General features: G+C 56.7%; 1 protein-coding gene across 1 annotated transcript in view; it reads left to right on the forward strand.

Annotated features, from left to right (window-relative positions):
- The window catches only part of FAM20C (FAM20C golgi associated secretory pathway kinase), a 47,673-nt gene extending 29,349 nt beyond the window's left edge, over positions 1-18,324 (forward strand). Inside the window, exons 4-10 of the mRNA XM_055340851.1 lie at positions 6,538-6,630; positions 7,581-7,696; positions 14,587-14,767; positions 15,343-15,452; positions 15,605-15,686; positions 16,628-16,687; positions 17,325-18,324. Of these exons, the coding sequence (XP_055196826.1) occupies positions 6,538-6,630; positions 7,581-7,696; positions 14,587-14,767; positions 15,343-15,452; positions 15,605-15,686; positions 16,628-16,687; positions 17,325-17,574 (892 nt within the window). The 3' untranslated portion in view covers positions 17,575-18,324. The remainder of the gene's footprint in view (positions 1-6,537; positions 6,631-7,580; positions 7,697-14,586; positions 14,768-15,342; positions 15,453-15,604; positions 15,687-16,627; positions 16,688-17,324) is intronic.
- Positions 18,325-21,914: the final 3,590 nt, after the last annotated feature.

Raw genomic sequence — 21,914 nt, forward strand, 5'->3', positions numbered from 1 at the left:
CAGTGGTTATGTGCAAAGGGCCTGGGGCTCCAACACAGAGACCCCATCAAGTTCAGCCTATTCGAGGCACAATAGGCAGATGGTGAGAAGTGGGATTTGGGCCATAGCGGTGGGGGTGGGGGTGGTGCACATCGTGATAATGGGGTCCATTGGAGTGCAGTGGGTGCTCTTAGGGTGAGCGGGAGTGGCAAGAACAGCATTGCTCATGGTCATCAGGTAGGAGACACTGGTGGGTGGTGCTTAGGGACATGCCCTGGATGGGATCCTCTTAGGTGGAGGGTTCCAGAGGGGGCCATCCAGGCAGCCACACTGCACGTCCCCAGCTGGTAAGGGTGTTGGAGAGCACTGGCTCTGTTAGTTCCTACAATAGAGTGAGCAGGGAGCCCAGCACACGGGAGTCCTGGCAGCCTGCTGTGTGCCCCAGCATGGACACGCGCATTTCCAGCTGAGTGGAGGTGCAGTGATATCTGCAAACTTGCTTCCTGGTGGTTTCTCTGGGGCCCCTCAAGTATTCTCTTTTCTCTGCTTCTGCCCTGCGGGGTTTGGCTAGGAGTGCTTTTCCCCTGATACACAAGAGGTGCATGTGTGGCCCACCTCTCTCCGGGCCTCAGTGTTCCATCTGCACTCAGGGACCTCGGGGGCCCTCAGCTCTGACGAGAAAACAGTTGTGGGACAGCTGTCTGTGCCCCGAGCAGTCCCACAGCTATCCCTGCTCCAGAGCCTGACCTCAGAGTTTGCAGTTGGCTCTGTTCTGGCTCTTGTGTCCCATCCGATCGGCCTCAGCCCCCATGCCTGCCATATGGAACCCACTGACCAGACAGGCATTTGGCTCCCTCACATGGGACTGCATACCTCTGTCCCCCTCTGTAAGGCCATCTGCAAACTGAGCCCTTTCTAACCGGCGGTGTCCTGGCTGTGGATGGGGACACTTCACAGGCTGTCATGAAGGAGTGGATCCACATACACAGCTTACCTCATAGTAAGAGCTGGATACTGCTGGATTTTCTTCCCCCACAGGCTTTAGTAAAAAGCTGCCAATTTCCTCTATTTTTAACCAAGCACAAGTTTTCTGTTTTCCCACAACTTAAAGAACATTGAGATGTGAATAGCGACAGTGGGGACTGGGCGGGGAGGAAGGGAGTGGTCCCACTGCGCTGAGGGCCAGCGGGATGGAGAAATCACAGTTGTTGGGAGCCAGGGCCTTTCTGGGGACTTGGGGACCGTTCCTGCAGCCAGCCCTCTAAGCCGGCGCATGGCCTCCCCAAGTCCCCAATGAAGCCTGGCACCTGACCCAGTCCTAATCCCCAGAGGTGGTTCTGATCCGGCAGGAAAGGCAGACGTGCAGGGCCAGCGGGAACCATGTGTGACCTTGGGGCTCCCTGGAGAAAGAACCCAGGACCTGCCATTTCTGGCTGTGTGATTCTGCACAGGCTTTTCCCCCTTCCTGACCTTGGATTTCCTTGTCATTAAAATGGGGACAAGGACCAGAGCCCTGGGGGGCTCACGTGGTCTGTACTAGATCCTGCCTCTCTGGCTTCTTCAGAGGCACCTTCTCTCAAAATGTTCTGCATCAGTTCTTAAAAGTCTAATAAACGTAGCAGTGATGGCATGACCCAATCTGAGGAAAGAGACCGGATTTCACAACTGTGCCAAGGTTGCTAAATCGCCGTGTCCTTCCCGGTGCTTTCCTGTTGCCAAAGGTTCTGTGCCAGTGGCCTGTGCTACTGTGGCCAATTACCAGAAGCTGAGTGGCTTGAGGCAACATGAACGTGTTCTCCTACAGTTTTGGAGGTCTGCAGACTGTGCTACTTCTGAAGGCTCTGGAAGGCCATGTATTTGCTTGCAGAGAAAGGCAGGAAGCCTCTAGAAGCTGGAAGGTCAGGAAACAGAATCTCTCCCAGTGCCTCTCTCTGAAGCCACCACTGTGGCCTCTTGCGCAGTTAGATCTCCCTCTGCCTCCTTATATGGACTCTTGGGATGACGTTACACCCCAGATGATACAGGATAATCTGCCCATCTCAAGATGCCTAACTTAATCACATCAGCAAAGTTCCTTTTGCCCTTTAAGGAAATTCAGACCATGGATTTCCTGAGAGACTTCAACATAGTAGTCATTCTCACTTTAGTATAAAAATGCATGATCAGCTGTTACTGTGCTTCCTCCTGAGCTAAGGGAAGTCTCCTCTAAAGGGAGGGAGTTTGGGTGTGGTCAGCTCTGGAGAGGAGGGAAAGAGGGAATGTGGAAGAGTGGGAGGCCCCAAGAGCTGGTCCTGAGCAGCCCCTTGTCAGGGTTTAGCAGGCCTGGACTTCAGGGTGTCAGGATGCTCAGCATACCCCTGGGGGCTGCCCCCCACTGACTGTTTCTCATGGCCTGTGGGGCTCAGTGTGGTTGTCCAGCCAGGCAGAGGTACGAGGTTCGGGGGCCTTCCTCGAGAGCAGGACCATAACCTTCCCTAGGGTCCAGGCCTCCTGAGTTCACCGTCTTCCTGCTTTGACCTTGAGTCACTGTTGCCAGGGCCTTTCCCTGAAACCATGTCCTTGGCTGTGCTTGGTGCCTGGTTCCTTAGCTGCTATTTTCCAAGGAAAGTGAGCTGACACTCCTCCGTTGGAGTGGGGCTCCCAAGCTCTGATTGCTCGCTGCGTGGGGGCAGGGACCCCGGGGCGGGGGGGCGGTGGCCAGACCAGGAGCCTCCTCCTGTGCCTGCGCCCCTCGGAGGGGCTGCCGTCTGCCTTGGGCCCTCCCAGTCTCCGGGAGAGGACAGCGACTTGCTGGCACTGTGCTTCCGGGTGCACACTCGTCCCCAGGTGCCTGGGCTCCCCGCCCCTCGTCAGGGCAGGCACAAGCTCCGGGTGCCGAGCCAACCCCGACTGTCTGATAGCATCTTCTTTCCACATTTCCATGCTCCACGCCCCAGGAAGAAGGCCAGAGCCCCAGGCAGACCACTCCCTTGCCTGGGCCCAGCTTCCGCCACCCACCTGGAGGAAGGAGAGGCTGCCAGGCGACTGGGTTCAACCGTGTCCAGTCTCCTGCCAGGTGCAGTGAGTTCAGAACTTTTCCAAAGTGTTCTCCCCAGATGGCTGAGTGAGCATCAGCATCTGCTCCCCAGTGCCACCAAGGACGTGGCAGGAAGCTGGCAGTCCTCCCCAGAGGGGACCATGCCCAGCTCCTCCCAGCCCAGGGTGAGGCGAGAAATCCCTCTCTCCCCTCCACTGGTGCCCAGAGCCTCCTCCAAAGCCCCAATGCTGTGCCTTGCTCCACAGCCCAGCCCTGAGAAGAGCTCTGGGACCCCCTGATTTTTCCTCTCAGTCGGGGATCAGCTGGTAAGGATGTCCTGTAGGAGGCAAGCTGATGGGTCATGTCATGTCACCAGACCATGCAGGTGGGTGGCAGGCACAGCTACCAAGTGTTCGCTCCCCAGATAGTCAGCAGGAAGAGCCAGCCTGCCCCTCTCAAGTACCCTTACCACTTAGTCCGGGCCTCTTCTTGCCATTCTTCCTGCTTCAAGCCCATTTGTGTGTGTGAGTCCTGGCACTCTGATGACAGGAGCCGGGGTCGGCTGGCTGCACCCAGAGCCCTGCTCACCTCGTGGGGATAGAGGCTCACAGAACTACCCCCATTTCACAGCTGGGGAAACCGAGGGTCCTTCACTGCCACCCACAGGCACTCTGTCTGAAACAAAAGCCTGGGGAGGCCCACCCTGGAGCCCACTGTCCCTGCCACATGCCCTCTCCCCTTTGGGTGTTTCCTGAGTTCCCAGCCCCACCCTTAGCAGGACAGGTTAAGCTAAGCCCCTACCTCAAGTTGCTCACAGCCTACAGGAGCCTTAAGACCATGCCCAGGTCTTTCACACATCTGGAGGCATTGCCCAAGGAGTGCACAGGCCCTGGGAGCCCCTCAAGCACCTCTGGGGTAAAGACAGTCGCTGAGCATACAGACAAACAGCATTTCATCACCACTTCTCTGCACTCGGCCTCGTTCTGGGGAGGGGCATTTGGAAGCTGAGACAGCCAAGCAGAAGGCCTGTGTGTGGCCTCGGGGTGGGGGAAAGAGCTGTCTCTTTGTGTGGACAGCTTGGGGACAGAGGTCACTGGAAAGCCCTGAGGTGGGAGACAGGAGGGAACGAGGAACTGTCCTGGAACCTGATGACACCACCTCCAGGAAGTGTCTTGGCGCTTCCCAGGTAGCAGGGCTCGGAACCACCTGCTTTCCAGGTGTGCAACCTGATAAGAGGGATGAGCTGGAGTGAGGGTGAGGGAACAAAAGCCAAAGAGTTGGCAAGTAGAAATGCTCACTTGTTAGCATCACAGATAAAGTCGCTGCACATGGTGATAATGGTGGTGGTGATGGTGTTGATGGTGGTGATGGTAGATATTGAAGAAATGAGGGAGGGAAGAGCTCAAGGCTGCAGACCGATTTGCGCCCATTCCCTGTCCCTCCATCAACTCATTTGTTTATTGCACACCTGTTCTAAAGCTAGGCACTCCTGCCCCAGGCCCTGCAAACAATGCTCTGATGTAGCAATGCCAAGTTCCTCTGCAGAAGGTGCGTGCCAGCGCAGGCCTGCCGGGTTGCCAAGGAAAGCCTGTGGGGGCTGAGGCTGATCTTGAAAAGGACGGAGGAGGCCAGTATAGGTGGAAAGCCCATCAGAGGCAAAGGTGCAGAGGTGGGGAAGTCCGGGGAGCTGGGTCTGGGAGAGGTGTGGTGATGCTGGAGGCAGCGCAGGGGTGAGGAGAGAGGAGCGCAGAGCTGAAGAGGGAGCCAGGAGGTCTCTGGTAGTCCTGGGTTGGGGGTAGGCACCAAGGAGATGGGGTGATGAGGGCCATTTGGGGAGGCTGAGCCTGGCCAGCACCCTGTGGCCACCTGCCCCATACACTCTCATGGCTGCTCCCTCTGCTTCCCTCCTGCCTGGACCCTCAGTGCTCACCCAGGGCTCGCAACCCTAAGTATGCTAATCTGGCTAGAAGGCCTTGGGGCTGAGGGTGCAGGAGCTGAGGCCTGGCCACAGAGCCTGGGGTGGACCTGCCCCTGGCTGCCCTTCTGCTTCTAGGCCAAGAGCAGAGCAGTGGGCAGTGGGATGTGCTTATGCCTGGATTTGTGCCGGTCACTCATCTCTGGCTTGAGCTTGGAGCCTCTTTTGCCACAAGGAAGCCAAACTATCTTCTGTGCCACCACAGGCTCCTTTGCGGGAGGGTGGCTGTGCCAGAGAAAAGGTAACAGACCAGGTCCTACTTCTCTTGGAGATGCTTCTGACACCCTGTCCTGGTGAGGAGTACTTGCGAGTGTCTGTATGTGTGTACACATGTGTGCATGTGTGGTCTGTAGCAGGCAGTCAGGACCCTGGCCCCGCCATCAGTGACCCTCCCTGGGCTTCAGTGGCCCTCCTGTGAAGACGAGGTCCTAGAGGCCCACCCTCCCTCCCTGGAGGCCCGCCCACACTGAACCTCATCCCACAGAGCCCCAAGAGGCAGCTATGCGCACTGTCCCTTCAGGGTGTAGAACTGGGTATCCCAGAGGGGTCACACACCAGCCAGTGGCAGAGCTGGGCCTGGGGACGTGCTCTCTGTTCCATGGAGGCGGATCTGACAAACGTTCTCCTGCAGACAGGGTCTGGGGGAGCCAGGAGGGGTCTCCCCTCTTAGCATGCATGCATGCAGACCCCAGGTGCATTTACCGGGAAAGGCCTCTGAAAGGAAAAAAACTATTCTGGAGGGGCTTCCTGGAGGTGGTGGCCACAGATAGAGCTGGCCCACCTGGAGGGCAGACAGAAACCACATCAGGCCAGAGGAGCTGCCGGGGTCAAGGGCATGCAAACAGCCCTGGAGAGGCAAAGCCAGAGAGACAGCACGCAGAGAAGGATCTAGGCCCACTGTTCCGCTTAGGTGAGGAAAGCAACACAGAGGGCGAGAAGGACTAGGGACGCCTCAGGCCTCACCCACTAGAGCTGCACCATCCAGGACAGTGGCCCCTAGCCAGGTACGCCCACTCATATCCAGATCGGCCAGAATGAGACACATCAGCCGGTGCCTCAGCCACACTAGCACATTGTGTGTCTAGAGCTGCACGTGGCTAGTGATACGTAGAACGTGGTCTCCACAGCATGTTTGGACAGCACCGGCTGGGGCTGGGGCCATACGAAGAAGCCCATCCTGTGGTGCAAATACTTCCTCATTGGCTGATTTGAAGCTCTCAGCAAGAGGTCACTGAAGGTGGCCTTGGGGACGTGCATCAACTCATCAATATGCTATTTGCACCTGCAAATGCAGGAGAAGTCAGCAGCCAGCCTCGAGAGCAGACAGTAGGATGCCGTGAAATAACTGGGAAGTGATGAGATTTAAATGTTTATTACTTTTTAAATGTAACTTATGTGGTTGTGTGTTTATATATAAGCTGATTTTTAAGGATGACTTTAACAACTGGCTCAGAACATTCTTGGAAGTTTGACAGTCTGTTTTTGCCAGCCGGTAAAAGCCACCTGTACCCTTTCACTGGAGGGTTTTGACGGTGATAAATCCTTTGTTTCATCCCATTTTCTCCAGGCAAACAAGGGAGCAGGAAACACCACCTGACTTCTTTTATTTCTCTGACTATGAGAGGCACAATGCAGAGATCGCTGCCTTCCACCTGGACAGGTGAGCTGTGCCCCAGATCCATCACCCGTCTTCTGGGATGGCTTTACCGGGCACAACATGAACTCCTTTTTGGTCTCCGCACTGCCGCCTGCTGCTGGGGAGCTGGGCAGGGGTGATGGGTGGCCGTGTAGGTGTGCCCTCCAGAGGGTGTCACGGGCCAGCATCCAGGGATCCAGGGGGTGGGGGACCCCACCTTGGCCCTCTGGAGTACCCTGCTTACATGGCAGGGACCTCCAGCTTGGGGTGTAGTCCAGGCCGCAGCTTCACGGTCCCCCAGGCTGGGTAGAAAGCAGAGTCCCCGGGGTCCCCCCAGACTTGCAGATGAGGGTTTTCCTAAGACCCCCGATACACTGAAGTTTGCAAGGCCTGTTTTGTTTTGTATTTTTAAAGATTACATATCTTGTTTGGCAGCCACAGAAACCCCAAGTCAGATTTTCAACAATTTCAGCTACTGAACATCCCAAACCCCACAAAGAGCCCTTCTGTGAAGAGTAGTTGCCACAAAGGCAACAGGGGTCACTCACTTGGGAGGTAGAGCTTATTTATGACACAAGGCGGCAAATATAGCAGGCAGGGCATGCCTGCAGGAGTGTGTAGGGGGATATAGGACGCCCGGCTCCCCATGCCCAGCCACCTTCCCTCGGAGGGCATCCGGGGGCAGCACATGGGGCTCATATCTGTGCAAGTGGGTGAGTGCAGTGCAGTTCAGATGGCATTCCATTAAAAGTGGCCAAATTAATTTTAATTTATTGAGCCCTGAAAGGAGGGTCTGGGCACCTGGCAGGCCTATGCTAGAAATAAAGTAGTCTCGTGGAGCCCATGTCTTCTGGTCGCTGACAGCACCAGGTAGACCTGTGGGCTCCAAGTTGGGCCTAAAGGGATGCAGAGAGATGGGTATTCATTCTGCCCCAGCCCGGGCATGAACCCTTTCCCTGTCACTTTCCTGCCAGGATCCTAGATTTCCGCCGGGTGCCCCCCGTGGCTGGCAGGATGGTCAACATGACCAAGGAAATCCGGGATGTGACAAGAGACAAGAAGCTGTGGAGGACCTTCTTCATTTCCCCAGGTAACCAGCTTATGACATGGTAACCACCAGTGTGTACTTAACCTTTTTGACGAAGAAGAAGGATTATAAAGAATAATTGTATAATCCAGCCCGTTGCTTTCATGGGGCCACATGCAGGGCATCCCTTCTGCTGGACAACACAGTTATGTGTTGGGGTGTGTCTACATCGTAATTTTAAAAGGCTGCCAAATGGCCATGTTACCATCCTTAAATCAATCCCCTGGTCTGGGTATAGAGGTTTTTCCTACCATTTGTTTGTTTTCGAAGACAACATGAGTTCATTTTTTTTTAAAGATTTTATTTATTTATTCATGAGAGACAGAGAGAGAGAGAGAGAGGCAGAGACACAAGCAGAGACACAAGCAGAGAGACACAAGCAGAGGGAGCCTGACGTGAGACCCGATCCCGGGACTCCAGGATCACGCCCTGGGCTGACAGCGGCGCTAAACCTCTGAGCCACCCGGGCTGCCCAAATGAGTTCATTTTTGAAAACTCCCAGCCACTCTGGAGAGTCTCCTCCAGGTGACCGGGCTGGAGGAACCTCTGTTCTCTGAAATGTCCCCTGGAGTAAGAAACACCCCGGCAAGACCCTCACCCAGTGGCAGGGCCTGGGCTGCCTGCTGGTGCCCTCAAGGGTGGCAGGGGCCTGCGTGTACCATGTGCTACAGAGAGAAAGGCGCTGACATTTATGGAAAACTTTAAGACTATATCCTCAATCTCCAGCGCACACCTAAATGTAAGTCACACCCTCCAGAATCATGGGTCCTGGGTGCTGAGTGACAGCAGGTATCCCTGTCCCTGAGAGAGCTTGAGCCAGCAAGGCTGCTAGCAGGCTTGCTCAGCCTGAGCGTGGGGAATACCTTCAGTCTCAGGGATCTGTCCCTTGTATGCGGTTCCTGGAGGTGCCAGGGTGTCCGGGGGATGCCAGAGAAGTGGAGCACAGGATGAGCATGGACCTACCCTGGGATAGAGACCCTCCTGGTGGTGAGGGCCTGTCCGTGGGAACGCCGTGGCCACACCGTTAGTTCATGCACATCAAACCCACGTAAGGCCCTTGACTGGCTGTGCCCGGGGGTCCCCGACATCTGGCTTCTGCTGGTGGTTTGGGCTGCATGGTTTCTTAACAGCATTCACAGATTTGCCTGGGGTGAGGCCCACGACTTAACCAGGCTTCATTTCGGTCATCTGCAACTCAGCACACCCTCACGGGGCTCCTCCTCTCTGACCCCATAACGGGGAAATAGGACAGAAATCTCCTGCCCCTGCTCTCTGTGCCTCAGCGGCTCACCCCGTAACCAGAGACCAAAGGGTGCTTCTCGGTCAGCCTTGTCTAAGCCTGCCCTTTCGGTAAATTTCTGTGGACATGTCTCATACATCCTGGGCAGCTTACACACCCCAGAGACGGGAGCTCATCGGCTCACTGGGAATTCAGCTCCTGTTTGCACAGCCTGAGCTTCTGGGAAGGTCCTTCTGCAAGGGTGGAAACCTGCGTCCCCAATCTTGGGTTCTAGTGCCCTCTGCTGGAATTACGCCCCCCCTCCGCCGCCCCAAGACCTCGAGCTGCTCCTTTCCCTCTGCCCACAGCCGACCCCAGGAGCTCTTATTCCCAGCATCTGTGTGATCGGCCTCCACACCCCCACACCCCACACCCATGCTGCCCCAAGTGCTGACGAGCCCTCCGAGTCCAGGATGGGTCACGCGGGATGCCCAGGCTCTGTGGCTGCTCCTTGTCAGTGGTTTTTGTGGTTTTTATTGTAACATTCCTGGTGATGTTGTTCAGTGTTCAAAAATTACAACATACCCGCTTCCCACACCCACCGCCCAGCTTATCACTCACCAGTGTCCCTCTCCATTAGGTGGATGCTCTGTATTTCTGTCCTGGGCTAGTTCTGGGGCTTTCACCACAGAACCCACACCCACCGAGGGACTGTCATAGGGTCAGCAGAGATGGGCCAGAATGCCTGTTATTGCCAAGGGCATACTTGGGGAGTGGCCATTCAGGCTGGATTGTGTCCCCTCGGCAGAAACTAGCCCATTCCCATGTGGGCAGCCCCCAAGCCCCTCAGACGGGGCTGTGCCTGCCAGTGAGGCCTGCAAGGAGGCTCCCTGGGCCCTGTGTCCCTCCCCTCAGTCATCACACGGTGGGGACGGGACACGTACATCACTGAGCACCTGCTATTGCCAGGCACTGCTGTGTGCCCACTGTGGGATTCCTCATGTAACTCTCAGGCAGGACCAGGGGGGCAGATTGTTTCATCATCCCCATTTTTAACCAATTTTATCAAGGTGTGATTGACATGCTTTGTAAATAGTGTCACAGTGAGAAGTTGCATGAGTTTTGATAAGCAGAGATATGGTGAACTGGTCCATCCTTCCCGGTCCCATCCTGGCCTATATCCTCCGAGACAACACAATCTGTTATGTATCTCTGATTGCACAAGCGGGAGTGGCACACGGTGTGTGCTGTCGTCCGTCTGTCTGTCTGTCCTCTGGCTCGGCAGCACCATTCTGAGATCCATCCGCATGGTCGTGTGGTATCCAGCATGTTGGTTTTTAAGTCAGAGTCCGGTTACACCAGACGGATGCAGTGCACGTTGTCCTGCAGTCATCTGTTGAAGGCACCATCCAGAAGGGACTCAGTAACTTGCCCAAAATGAAGAGAGGAACTACAGTCTGGAGTGTCAAGAGAGGAAAACGCATGAGGATGTTTCCATATTTAGTTTTCTCAGGGCAGAGGGGCCTCCCCTCAGGAGCTGCCGTGCCAGGGCTCTCAAGGAAGGGGCCGCGGAGCCACAGCATCCAGAGCCCCAGCACTGATGTTCTGCGTGTGGTGGGTGATGGGTTGTGGATTCCTTTCTGTCAACAGAAGCCAGAGTCAGTCCGTCCTCTGAGCAGGCACATTAGGACACGTGCTGCCCACTGTGGTGGTTTGGTGCTCCGTGCACTGCAACTGTCAGCCCTGGCCTGTTCCCAGTGTCCTATGGCAATAGCGAGGATGCCTGCGTTCGGCACCATGATTGCCGGAATCTTCCATGGTGCCACTCAGATGGCTGGATCCCTGTTCCTGGTGTCTGGACCTGATGGGACGCAGCGCCACTCCATCAGCCGGATCTCTTCCCAAAAGCCCTTTGAAGTGTGTGGTTTTCTGTAACGCAGCTGGGTGGTGGGAGCCAGCATCGACCCCATTCTAGAAAACAAAGTCTATTCAGATTCACTTGCACCCCTTCTGCTTTGCATTGCTAGAACCATCCAGTCGCAAAGTAGCCACAGAGGCCAAGCTTCACTTGAGCATCAGGCACATGTTGGAGAGGTTAATCTTCCTTCCACCTCAGAGGCCTGAGTAGTTCTGCTCTGGGGTCAGTCATGAAAGGGGAAAGTCACAGCCACCAAGAGGGGAGCTTGGCACCAGCTGAGAGCCGGAGGGGCCTGTGGCTGGTACAGGCAACCCTCTGGCCCAGCCCTGCCTGATGCCAGCCTCTGGCAGGAGGACTGATACCCTAGGAGGCAGGCCGAGCTCAAGTACACTGCGGTGCTTCTGTGCGCCGGAGATAGGGCCCTGTCATTTCGGAGGATGGTGTCAGGATGCAGAACTCACAGGACAGCAGCCAAGTGCTCCCCGCCACGTAGCAGTGCAGAGGCAGGACAGGTCAGAACCCAGTGAGCTGAGCCCCACAAATTCCTTATGCTTTTTCGGTAAATTTCTGTGGACACGTCTCATACATCCTGGAAGGTGCCCACATCCATGGGTTTCCATAGGGGAGCCCACCTCCAGGATGAGACCCAGAATGTGAGCAGCTGGGAACCCCTCCCAGCCACTCAGCCCCCACCCACATCTTTAAAGTGGCTCTTGTTCCTGTCACATGGGCCAGGGGTCTGGCTGGGTGGGCATGGGGACCCTGCCCACACACTATGGACAATGTCCAATTTAAATGCACGTGGAGGGTGAGAGGGGGTCCCAGGCTGGGCCCAGATGTCTTCAGGTCACTCCTTTATATATATATATATATTTTTTTTATTGGATTTCGATTTGCCAACATATAGTATAACATGTGCTCGTCCCATCAAGTGCCCCCCTCAGCACCCATCACCCACTCACCCCATCCTCCTTCCCACCTCCCCTTCTACTACCCCTTGTTCATTTCCCAGAGTTAAGAGTCTCTCATGTTTTGTCACCCTCTCTAAAATGAGTGGGAAAAATTCAGCCACTCCTGAGTGACGGTAGCTCCCCAGCATTCCAGCCCCACCTGACAGCCACCCACATTTCAGAGCCACCCAGGTTGGACGAGGACAGCAAGCGTCCCATTCTTTGGGACTCACCTTCTTGCCGAGCAGATCCCTGAAATGCTCCTGGTCTCCACCCTCAGGCCTCACAGGTGGGGGGAACGTGTCAGTCCTTGTGCAGAGACCAGCCTGTCTTCCCCAAGGTGTCAGGTGTTGAGGAGTGGCCTAGGGTGCTGGGGAAGGCAGGTTTTCCTGTGTCTATCTCAGTTGTCATCACGGAGATGAAACAGGCCCCTGCTCCTTCCTTTCCCTCGCCCACTTCTGTCCAAGGGCAGGGGCGAGCTAATGACCGCTCACATGCAGTGGCCCCTGACTTGCTGCTACATATCTGACTTGACCTGGTTACTGTGTTTAACACTCAGCCCCCTGAGCAGGTGCTGCTGGAGCCGTCATTCAGGTATGGACACTGTGGCCCAGGGCAGAAGCACCACACCGGGGTTGCACCCCTGGGAAACTTTCCGGGCCTACCCTGGATATCCCTTTAGAAACCAGACTTGCATCTCCGAGGAGGAAAACGCCGTGTGCTCACAACATGCCTTTGTCTCCCAGCGTGAATCCATCTAAAACTAGCTCCGGCTCCTAGATTGGCACACCCCAGGGTTCTGGCCAACAGGATCAGAGAAAGACTTTCCTCCTGAAAGTGGAGCCGCTGCCTTGGCTGAGGCTGTTTTGGGTGTTGTTGGGATGCTGACAAACGAGGTCACAGACTGATCTTTCCTGGATCGTCCTCTGTGGCGGTCATCCAGCGCTGGCTCTGGGGTCACAAGGTCCTGGGAGGGAGACAGGTGATCCAAGCAGGGACATGCCGTATGCCAGCAGGGCGCCTTCCCATCTCCTCTGGGTGGCTGCTTACCGGGCGCGGAGAATCTTCACTTGCAGGGGAGCAGCCAAGTGCCCCCCCACCACGTAGCAGGGCCTTGCCACGCATGTGTTTTCATTCCATGAGGAGAGTGAACCTATGGCTGGAAGACCCTGGGAGCCTCGTGAGTGTTGCTTGGGCAGGGTGTGCGGCAGCAGCAGAGGAGACGCCTCGTCTGGCAAACTGGCTGTTTGCACCTTTGGGGGCTTGTGCATGGTGCCTGCCCCTCTGGCTGCCGAGTTACTACACACTCCAGGCTCTGGAGGGTTTCTCCCCCGAACCCACAAAGCAACTGAACTCCGTCGGGAAGCACACATCAGGGACAACTGGTTGGGGTCTCCAGCGACAGCACAGCAGCCAGCGATGCGCGATTTATCAATGACTCGTCTTACTGAGACATGAGTCGGATACTATACAATTGGCCATCTTTTTTTTTTGGCAACAAAATGACCATGGCATTTTATTCTTTTTCTTTAAATAATGTGCCCATCATTTGTGCTTAGATTGAGTTAAATTTGCCCTGCTTTATTATTATTTTTTTTTAATGAAACTTATCATCTTGAAGTGTGCGATTCAGGGGTTTTGAGTACATCCGTGATACAGTGCCACATCACCACTAGTTCCAGAACATTATCCTCACCCCAAAAAGAACCCCATCCCTGTTAGCAGCCCCCCCCCCCCGCAGGTCCCCCAGCCGCTGGACCACCACTGTTTTCTGGATGGATCTGCCCATTACAGACACGTCACACACACGGAGCGTGCCAACCTGGGTCCCTCATGTCTGGCTTCTGTCACGGAGCATCACACTCTTGTGGCTCATCCACGATGGAGCCTTGTTGTGTCAGCAAGGGTGACACTTTCCCATTGTGGGTAAACAGTGTTCCATTTTATGGATGAGCCACATTTTGTCCACTCGCCTCTGGAGGGACACACGGGTTGTCTGCACTCGGCCACTGAACTGAGCTGCTGGGACCCTCTCTGTACGACGTGGATGCTCGAGCGTAGAATTGCCACGTCGTGTGGTCATTGTGCGGCAGACTTAGTGAGGAGCTGCCAAACCGGCTCCCAGGGGGGCTACACCACTTGGTGTCCCTCCAGCACCGTGTGTGCCTCCAGCTACTCCACACCCTCAGCAATACTGGTCCATGTCTCTTCCCCCGACCGAACCTAGCCTGGTGGGTAAGAAGCAGTGTCTCACTGCGGTTTCAGCATGCACTCCCCGAATGACCAAAGACATGGGGTATCTTTGTCATGTCCTCGTTGGCCATTTCTATATTTCCTTTGGAGAAAAGTCTATTGAACTCCTTGGGGCATTTATTAGTTAGGCTATTTACCCTTTTATTATGGGTTGTACAAGTTCTCCTGTGCTGAGTGCTAGATCCTTGTCAGGGCTACGAGTTGTGAACGTCCTCTCCCACTGTAGAGTGTTTACACTTTCTTCATGGTGAGAGTGCCTTTTTTTTAAGGCACTGAACACTGACTCTAGAATCTCAGTAGATGCCAGTCTGAGATCCGAACGCCGGCTCCCCCAGCTGTGTGGCCTCAGGCAGGTCAGCTCCTGTCTCTGGGCCTCTGTGTCCTGTAGCACAGGTTGCAGCAATTCATAAGAGCCGGGGTGAGACAGTGGGTGAGCCTAGCCTGCCAGAAGGTGTGCCTGGGGGCCTGGACCCGGACAGACAGGTGGGGAGGGCTGGCGTGAGGGTGATGCCCCCCCCCCGCCCCACTCACCAGTATGTCCGTCTGCCACCAGCCAACAACATCTGCTTCTATGGCGAGTGTTCCTACTACTGCTCCACCGAGCACGCCCTGTGCGGGAAGCCGGACCAGATAGAGGGCTCGCTGGCGGCCTTCCTGCCAGACCTGTCCCTGGCCAAGAGGAAGACATGGAGGAATCCCTGGCGGCGCTCATACCACAAGCGCAAGAAGGCAGAGTGAGTGTCGGCTGGACAGGCCTTGCGCGTGGCCCGCATCCTCCTTATTCTGACATCCCGGGGTCTGAGAGGCTTCTGCCCACTTTGCTCAGAGGGGCCTCGGGCCCGTTGACAGCCACAGGAGTAAGGAGTATCAGGGAGGGGAGGCACACCCCCTGCCTGCCCCCTGCGTGGCTGGCACCTCCCCTTTGTGAGTAGATGGCAGTGAGAATCAGATGCACCCCCGCAGTGGAGCGGACTGGCCTGCTGCAGCCCGAAACACAGCTTGTCCGAGTTTGAACTTCACTCACACTCCCTGCCCTTCTTGTCCCTTGTGCAAAAGGGTGGCCATGGAGGTATCTCTGTGACTATGCTGTCCAGGCCCTGTTTCTTAACAGCAACCCTCCAGATGTGGTTTGACCACCTCCCAGGCCCATACTCCTGTTGATGCAGCCTCAGCTGTCAGCACTGTTCTGTGGTGACACCTCTCTCCACCCCCGGTCCTCACTGCAGTAATTCTGCTGTGCTGAGCTGGTTGGGGCCTCCCTGTCCACACAGAGGAGGTACCTGGCCTTCTCACACTGGCTTCCCTGCAGGTGGGAAGTGGACCCTGACTACTGTGAGGAGGTGAAGCAGACACCCCCCTATGACAGCAGCCACCGCGTCCTGGACATCATGGACATGACCATTTTTGACTTCCTCATGGGTATGTCGCAGCCCCAGCCTGCACTGGGAGCTCCCACCCTACATGTGACCCTGCTGCGGCCAAACACCTGCTTTGCCCCGTGGCTCTGGCCCTGGGGTCAGACGTGAGCAGTGGGGGACAGCCCTGAGTTTTCGGTCTGCTTCTCTCCACAGGGAACATGGACCGCCATCACTATGAGACTTTTGAGAAGTTTGGCAACGAGACGTTTATCATTCACTTAGACAACGGAAGAGGGTGAGCCTTCTGGACCTGGGAGGACTCGGGCTCCGAGTGCAGGTGGTGGCCGTCCCCTGGGGACGCTTTGTGTGTGATGCAGCTCCTGTCGGCAGGAAAGGCCTGTAGTGTTACTCTTCCTGACCATCAGGGTCACCCTGTGTGCTGAGTCCTGTCATGTCCTCCTGTTACCCTGGGGAAACTGAGTCCCAGAGAGGCTACTTGCCCAGAAGGCATCTTAGTCATCTGGGACTGGCTTGCTGGGACAAATGGCTCTCCCTGCCCCACGAAGAGGGCCAGTGGCCACTGCTGGCTGGCTTCTGGGCAGGCCTGGGCCACCTAGGAGAGCCCTCTGCCTTATAAGCAGAGCGGTGCATGCGGGGACCTACATTCCTAAGTGGTTAGAGCTGCTGGTCTCAGATGCCTGGACAGTTGTATGTGGGGGCCACAGCTTCCCAGCTGTAAAAGGCAGCACTGCGGCTAGACCCTGGGCTGCCCCACCCTGGTGCCTTCTCCCCTCGGCCTGCCTCAGGTCCCGCATCTATGAGCTGCTGCCCAGTGCAGTGGCCAGAACACCAGGCAGCTCTCAGGGGCCTCTCTCATCCCAGGCCCCACGTGTGCTGCTGGGGACAGCAGAGACCGGGACACACTGCCCAGGCTGCTGGGGACACACACTGGGGACAGACTGCTGGGGACACACTGGCCAGGGACACACTACCAGGGGACATATTGCCTGGGGCACTGGGGACACACTGCTAGAGGACACATGCCCAGGGGTGCTGGAGACAGACTGCCAGGGACACACTGCCTGGTTTCCGTGGCCCTGGTGGCCTGGCAGGGCACACACGAGGTGCTGCTCACTGCAGTGCTTGGGGTCCCCCGGAGGATGCGTGTGGGAGGTGGTGCACGCAGGAGTCCTGCTGCCCATGGCACCCTCAGCAATCCTGCTTTCCCTTGGGCAGGTTTGGAAAATATTCCCATGACGAGCTGTCCATTCTGGTGCCTTTACAGCAGTGCTGCAGGTACGGTGTCCACCCTCTGCCCCTAGGAAGCCCCCAGCCCAGCCACAGGCTGGGCAGAGTCCCCCGATCCCTGCCAGCCAAGATACAGAGAAGAGGGGCTCCCCCGAAGCCCCACTCCCACTGCACGGCAGCACACAGGCTGGCACCCCGACACCTGGCAGTGGGAGCTATGGCTCTGCAAAGCCCTTCCTGGCACGCAGCTCGTGCCAGCCGTAACGGCCCATCTTACAGATGAGGACAGTGAGGCTCAGACAGTGTCCTGCCCCCAGTGCTCTGTGCCACTCTGCAACCCTCTCTGTGGGGCTCCACCCCCCCCCGACTCCCCACCCATGCTTCCTTTTACGGTTGATGAAACAGGCCACAGGGCAGGTGTGGAGAGCTGAGCTGGGCACCGTCCCCTGGATGGGTGGGCTGTCCCTCCCCACCCTGTGTCTGCCTGGAGTATTGGTTCCCTGTGCTCACCCCTCGGGTCTCAAGTGGCCACCTGCGCTGCCGGGCAGGATGCTCACCACGGTGCCTCTGAGCAGGTCAGGGACCAACCTGGGACCACCCCACATAGAGCCAACACGGCTCCTCATCCCAGCCTCCCCATACCCAGTTTCTGGGGGTCAGGTACTGACCTCTGTCTACACTGCAGGATCAGGAAGTCCACCTACCTGCGGCTGCAGCTTCTGGCCAAGGAGGAGTACAGGCTGAGTCTGCTGATGGCCGAGTCCCTGCGCAAGGACCGAGTGGCCCCCATCCTGTACAGGCCGCACCTGGAGGCCCTGGACCGGCGGCTGCGCATCGTGCTGCAGGCCATCAGGGACTGCGTGGAGAAGGACGGGCCCCACAGCGTGGTGGAGGATGACCTGGACCCCGAGCACAGAGCCCCCCCCGGCAGGTAGTGACCGAGAGCCGCCAGCCTGCCGTGGAGGAGGGACACGCGCATCTGCACCGCGAATTTGGTGACTTCAGGAACAGACAGGCCACTCCGGGAATTGGGGAACCACGGGAACGTGGGGTCCTTCGGCAGTGGGTCTGACAAGACACGTTGTATTCGCTTTCAAGACCAGAGAAGGTTGGGGAGGGGGCGCTCTGTGCTCACGGACGAGGCGGCCTGGCGGCGGGGGCGACCCACCCTTTTTCTATGGAAAGGAAGCCTTTATTTACTATTTTGTATTTATCCATGGTGTCTATGTACATAAATAGTGACACCTATGCAGACCCCAGACCACCTACCAAATGCACACAAGAGGGCCGCGCCCACTGGGGCCGGGCTCTCCCCCCAGGTGCACTCACTCTGGACCTAACTTGAAACAAGCCCCCATCTCTCCCTCCTGGGGCCCGAGCCCCATGGCTGAGTCCCGTCTCAGTGCAGAAGGCACCCGGTGTCATCATGGGCTGGTGGACGGACAGACTCCCAGTTTCAGAGTGACGCCGATGACCACGTCTTCCATTTCTCAGAGCCGCCCAGCAGCACCTGGACTTTTCTCGGCGGCTGAGGATGCTGCTCATCTTCTGACTCTGCTTTGATAGTTGGTGTAAATACGTCACATGGGCTCCTCTGTGGGCCTCGGCAACAAGCTGAATTTTGCAGCATTTTTGTGGAATAGTTTGCAATGTGGTAAAAGTGCAATAAAACTAGAGCAAATGTATGTTGGAGTCTGGGTCCTCATGCCCTGAGCTCCGCTGCCACCCACCCTCCACAGAAGTAAGTCCTGGAACTGGGTGGAGCCGAGGCTCAGCTTTCCAGGCGCTGTGGCTGGCACCATGGCTGGGAAGAGGGCCTGCTGCAGGCAGGGAAGAAGAGGGGGCTAGCCACATGTCCCACTTCTGGTGTGGCAGGTGCAGACAGAGCTGGGTGAGGGTCAGTCCCAGAGGGTAAGCATCATGCCTACACAGCCCTGGCACCTGTAGGCATACTGTGTTTGCCCAGCGGAGCCAGGACATTCAGGGCCTGAATGCTCCTGGGAGCCCTGCCTGGAGGCTCCCCCTAAGCCTGTTGTCCGCGTGGGGCACCGTGTGGGCACAGGATTCTATGACAGGCCAGCCCCAGGGCTTCCAAGAAGAGGACTCCCCTGAGGGCCAACATAAACCCCGGAGCTCAAGAATCCCTGGGAGCAGAGCACACTGGTGCCTCCTGGGCTCTGCGTCCCATTATGCCCCAGCCCCCCTGCAGCCCCTTTTTTGTGCACCAGCACCTTGCAAACCAGCCAACATAAATTATCACTGTCTCTAAAGCAAGATTGCAAGGTCGGCTTTCTTCTCATTTCACAGGTGGGGACACTGAAGCTCAGTGAGGGGCTGACACTCTGCCCAAAAGTCAGGTTAGGTTTCTGGAATGGCCATGCCATTGGCTCCAGGGCCAGAGGCCTCCCCTCCATCCCTGAATCCCACCTGGAGCTGCACTCAATGTACGGCAGGCCTGCCTGCCACAGAAATACAAAAGAACCTCGACTACAAAGGCAGTAAGTGGGAGGTGTGCTAATGTGGCCCCCAAAGCCAGCTTCTCCGCAGCCCCCTCCCTGGCGCAGGCTTCCCACCCACCACTCACCCAGTGATTCCTGGCCGAGTCATCCCTGCCCCTTCTTGCCAGTAGCTGGCACCTGTGTACCTTGGGCCTTGCCCACCATGCTTCTCCAGTCTTCCTCTGTTCCCCATCCCTGCCCCGGAAAACGCATCCCCCCAGCTCCCAGGCCATCCAGAAAGAATAGGGTGCTCCTCTCACAGCCTCTGACCCAGGGGCTCCTTGGCCCCCTTGGTCCACTCACCATCAGTCCAGTAGAAGGTGCTGGGCAGCTGTTATATGCAGACCCTGACTCGCCACCAGACAGCGAGGGGGTGACACATGACCAACTCATATGTACACCACAAACTAGACCCCTCCACACAATAGGGATGGGGAAGGGATAGAGGAAATGGAGACACCAGGCCAGGCCACGTGCAAAGACATGTCTCCCAAGTTCCTAGGTTGAGGCCCGACCCCCACTGTGACTGCATTTGGAGATGGGCCGTTAAGTAGGCGATTCAGGTTGAATGGGGTCAAGAGGTGAGGCCCAATGCCCGAGGACTGGCGTCCTTGGAGGAGGACAGAAGCAACACTGCAGATCTCTCTCTGCACCTGCAGAGGACAGGCCACGTGGGGACAGGCCATCTGGGGACAGGCAGCAGACCTGAGCAGAAACCAGCCCTGCACCTGCTCTTGGGAGTCCAGCTTCCAGACTGCGAGAATAAACGTCCACATGCAAGCTGCCCGGCGTGCCTGTGCCACCATGGGAAACACACATTTGACCTTTTTCCTCGGGTCCCAACACAGAACCCCCAGGTCCTTTGGAGCTGCCTGAGCAAAGACAGTAAGCAAGCACGTGATTGTCACGCAGATTCAAGCCAGAACCTGCCTCTGTGACCTGCAGTCCTGGGTCCTCCTCAGCCACAGCAGGACACACCCCTACATGTGGAGGTGCCCTTTTTCGATGCGAACATCCCACTCTACAGGGTCACTTCCGCTCTGCTTCAGAGCATCTCCTGTGTCTGCTATTTCTCAAAATAACCAGCTCAAAATAATCCTTATGCCAAAGAGGCCCACTTTGGGGTGACATACTCTGCCTCCCTTCAAAAGCCAGGCAGCATCACGAGGAAACTAGAACATGCAGATGTGTTGAAGGAAGACCAGCGCAGGACGGTGGCAGTGGTCACGAGACTTCAATGTGGCCCTGGGCTCCATTCAGACACAGCTCAGAAAGTGGGGATTCACAGACCAGGGGCAGGAGGCCCCTGAGGAAGTGCAGGGTCTGGGCGACTGGACACCACCTGGGTGTGCAGGATGGGGACCCCCATCAGGCATCAGGGGTGCTCAGGGCTCTCACTCAAGTCACTTAAAAGGACTCTTGCTAACAGTGGCCAATGCAAAGCAGAGCCGGAGGTTCGAAGGCAGACGGCTGGCTGGGAGGAAGGCAGGTCAGGTAGAAAGGAGACCCCTCACTCCCAGCACACACGGAAACACTTCCCAAAGCTGGACGATTGGGATGTGATGGTGGTAATGCTTGAAGCTATGGGGAGCTGGTTATTCCCTCAACAGCCTGTCCAGCCAACCACCCAGCGAGGAGACCTTGGACCCTGGGCAAGGACGCAGGCCTGGACGGAAACTGCGGGAGGATGGCACCCAGGGAGAAAGCCAAAGAAGGAAAGTGGGCAGGGGAGTGTCCGTGCCACCCTGGCTTAGCGGGCAGAGCAGGGCGTGGGAGGGCCATGGCCAGGAAGACACGGAACAGAGGAACTGGCTCTTCCTGCAGAAGAGGGGACGACACAGCCGCAGCCGGTGATGCAAACCTACCGGGACGGACGGGCAGACAGGAAATGCCTTCCTCCCAGAGGATCAGCAGGGCAGGAGACGACGTATAATTACGAGAACTCATGACTCAGCACTGTATGGTATTCACAGGCATAATCAACATTCCTTCTCCAAAGAAAGAAAAGGTGGTACAACCGAGTCGGGACTGAGCGGGGAGGGTGCTGTCTGGGAGCTGAGGCCTTCCTCTCTTGCAGGGCAGAAAGTTGATAGGTGTTAAACTTAAAACCATTGTCACATCTGTCTGTGAGTTAGAGACACAGAGGAAAGACAGACGCAGACGAGAACACACCCAGGGGAACGTGGGATGTGGTTTCTCAGGGACACGGCGATGGGGACAGGAGGGACGAGGTCTGCGGCTCTGCTCAACGCTACCCCAGTGTTACTAAGACTTCGCAAGGCGTGTTCATCAGTTTTTTTGCCACAAGCTCGGTATGAAGGGAGGAGGTGGGATCAGAGCCTGGGCCGCAGGCCTGGCCAGGATGCAGGACCAGCCCCCATGCCCCCGAGAGAAATCCCCACCCGACTACACCCATTTTACAGCTGTCACACTGAGTCCCAGACCTGAGAGATGACTTCCGTGAATCTAACACTGGGCATGTGGTGTTCAGGCCTGACCTCTAGATGCAGGAGACCCCTCTTTCTGTATTCAAAATCAAGCCAGAGTGGCCCCCGATGCACCCACAGCTGCGGAGAGAGAACACAGGCCCAACACCCTGACCAGCCTGTGCCCCAGGCTCCCGTGAGACCTCATGGGGTGGAAGATGCCAGAGTGGAGGGAGCCGTCCCATCCCGAACAAAGAGACGGAAAGGACTTTCCTTTTTTTAAAAAAAAAAATTATTTTTTATGTGTTCAATTTGCCAACATATAGAATAACACCCAGTGCTCATCCCATC

This window comes from Nyctereutes procyonoides, unplaced genomic scaffold, assembly GCF_905146905.1.
Source record: "Nyctereutes procyonoides isolate TBG_1078 unplaced genomic scaffold, NYPRO_anot_genome, whole genome shotgun sequence".
Taxonomy (NCBI): Eukaryota; Metazoa; Chordata; class Mammalia; order Carnivora; family Canidae; genus Nyctereutes; species Nyctereutes procyonoides.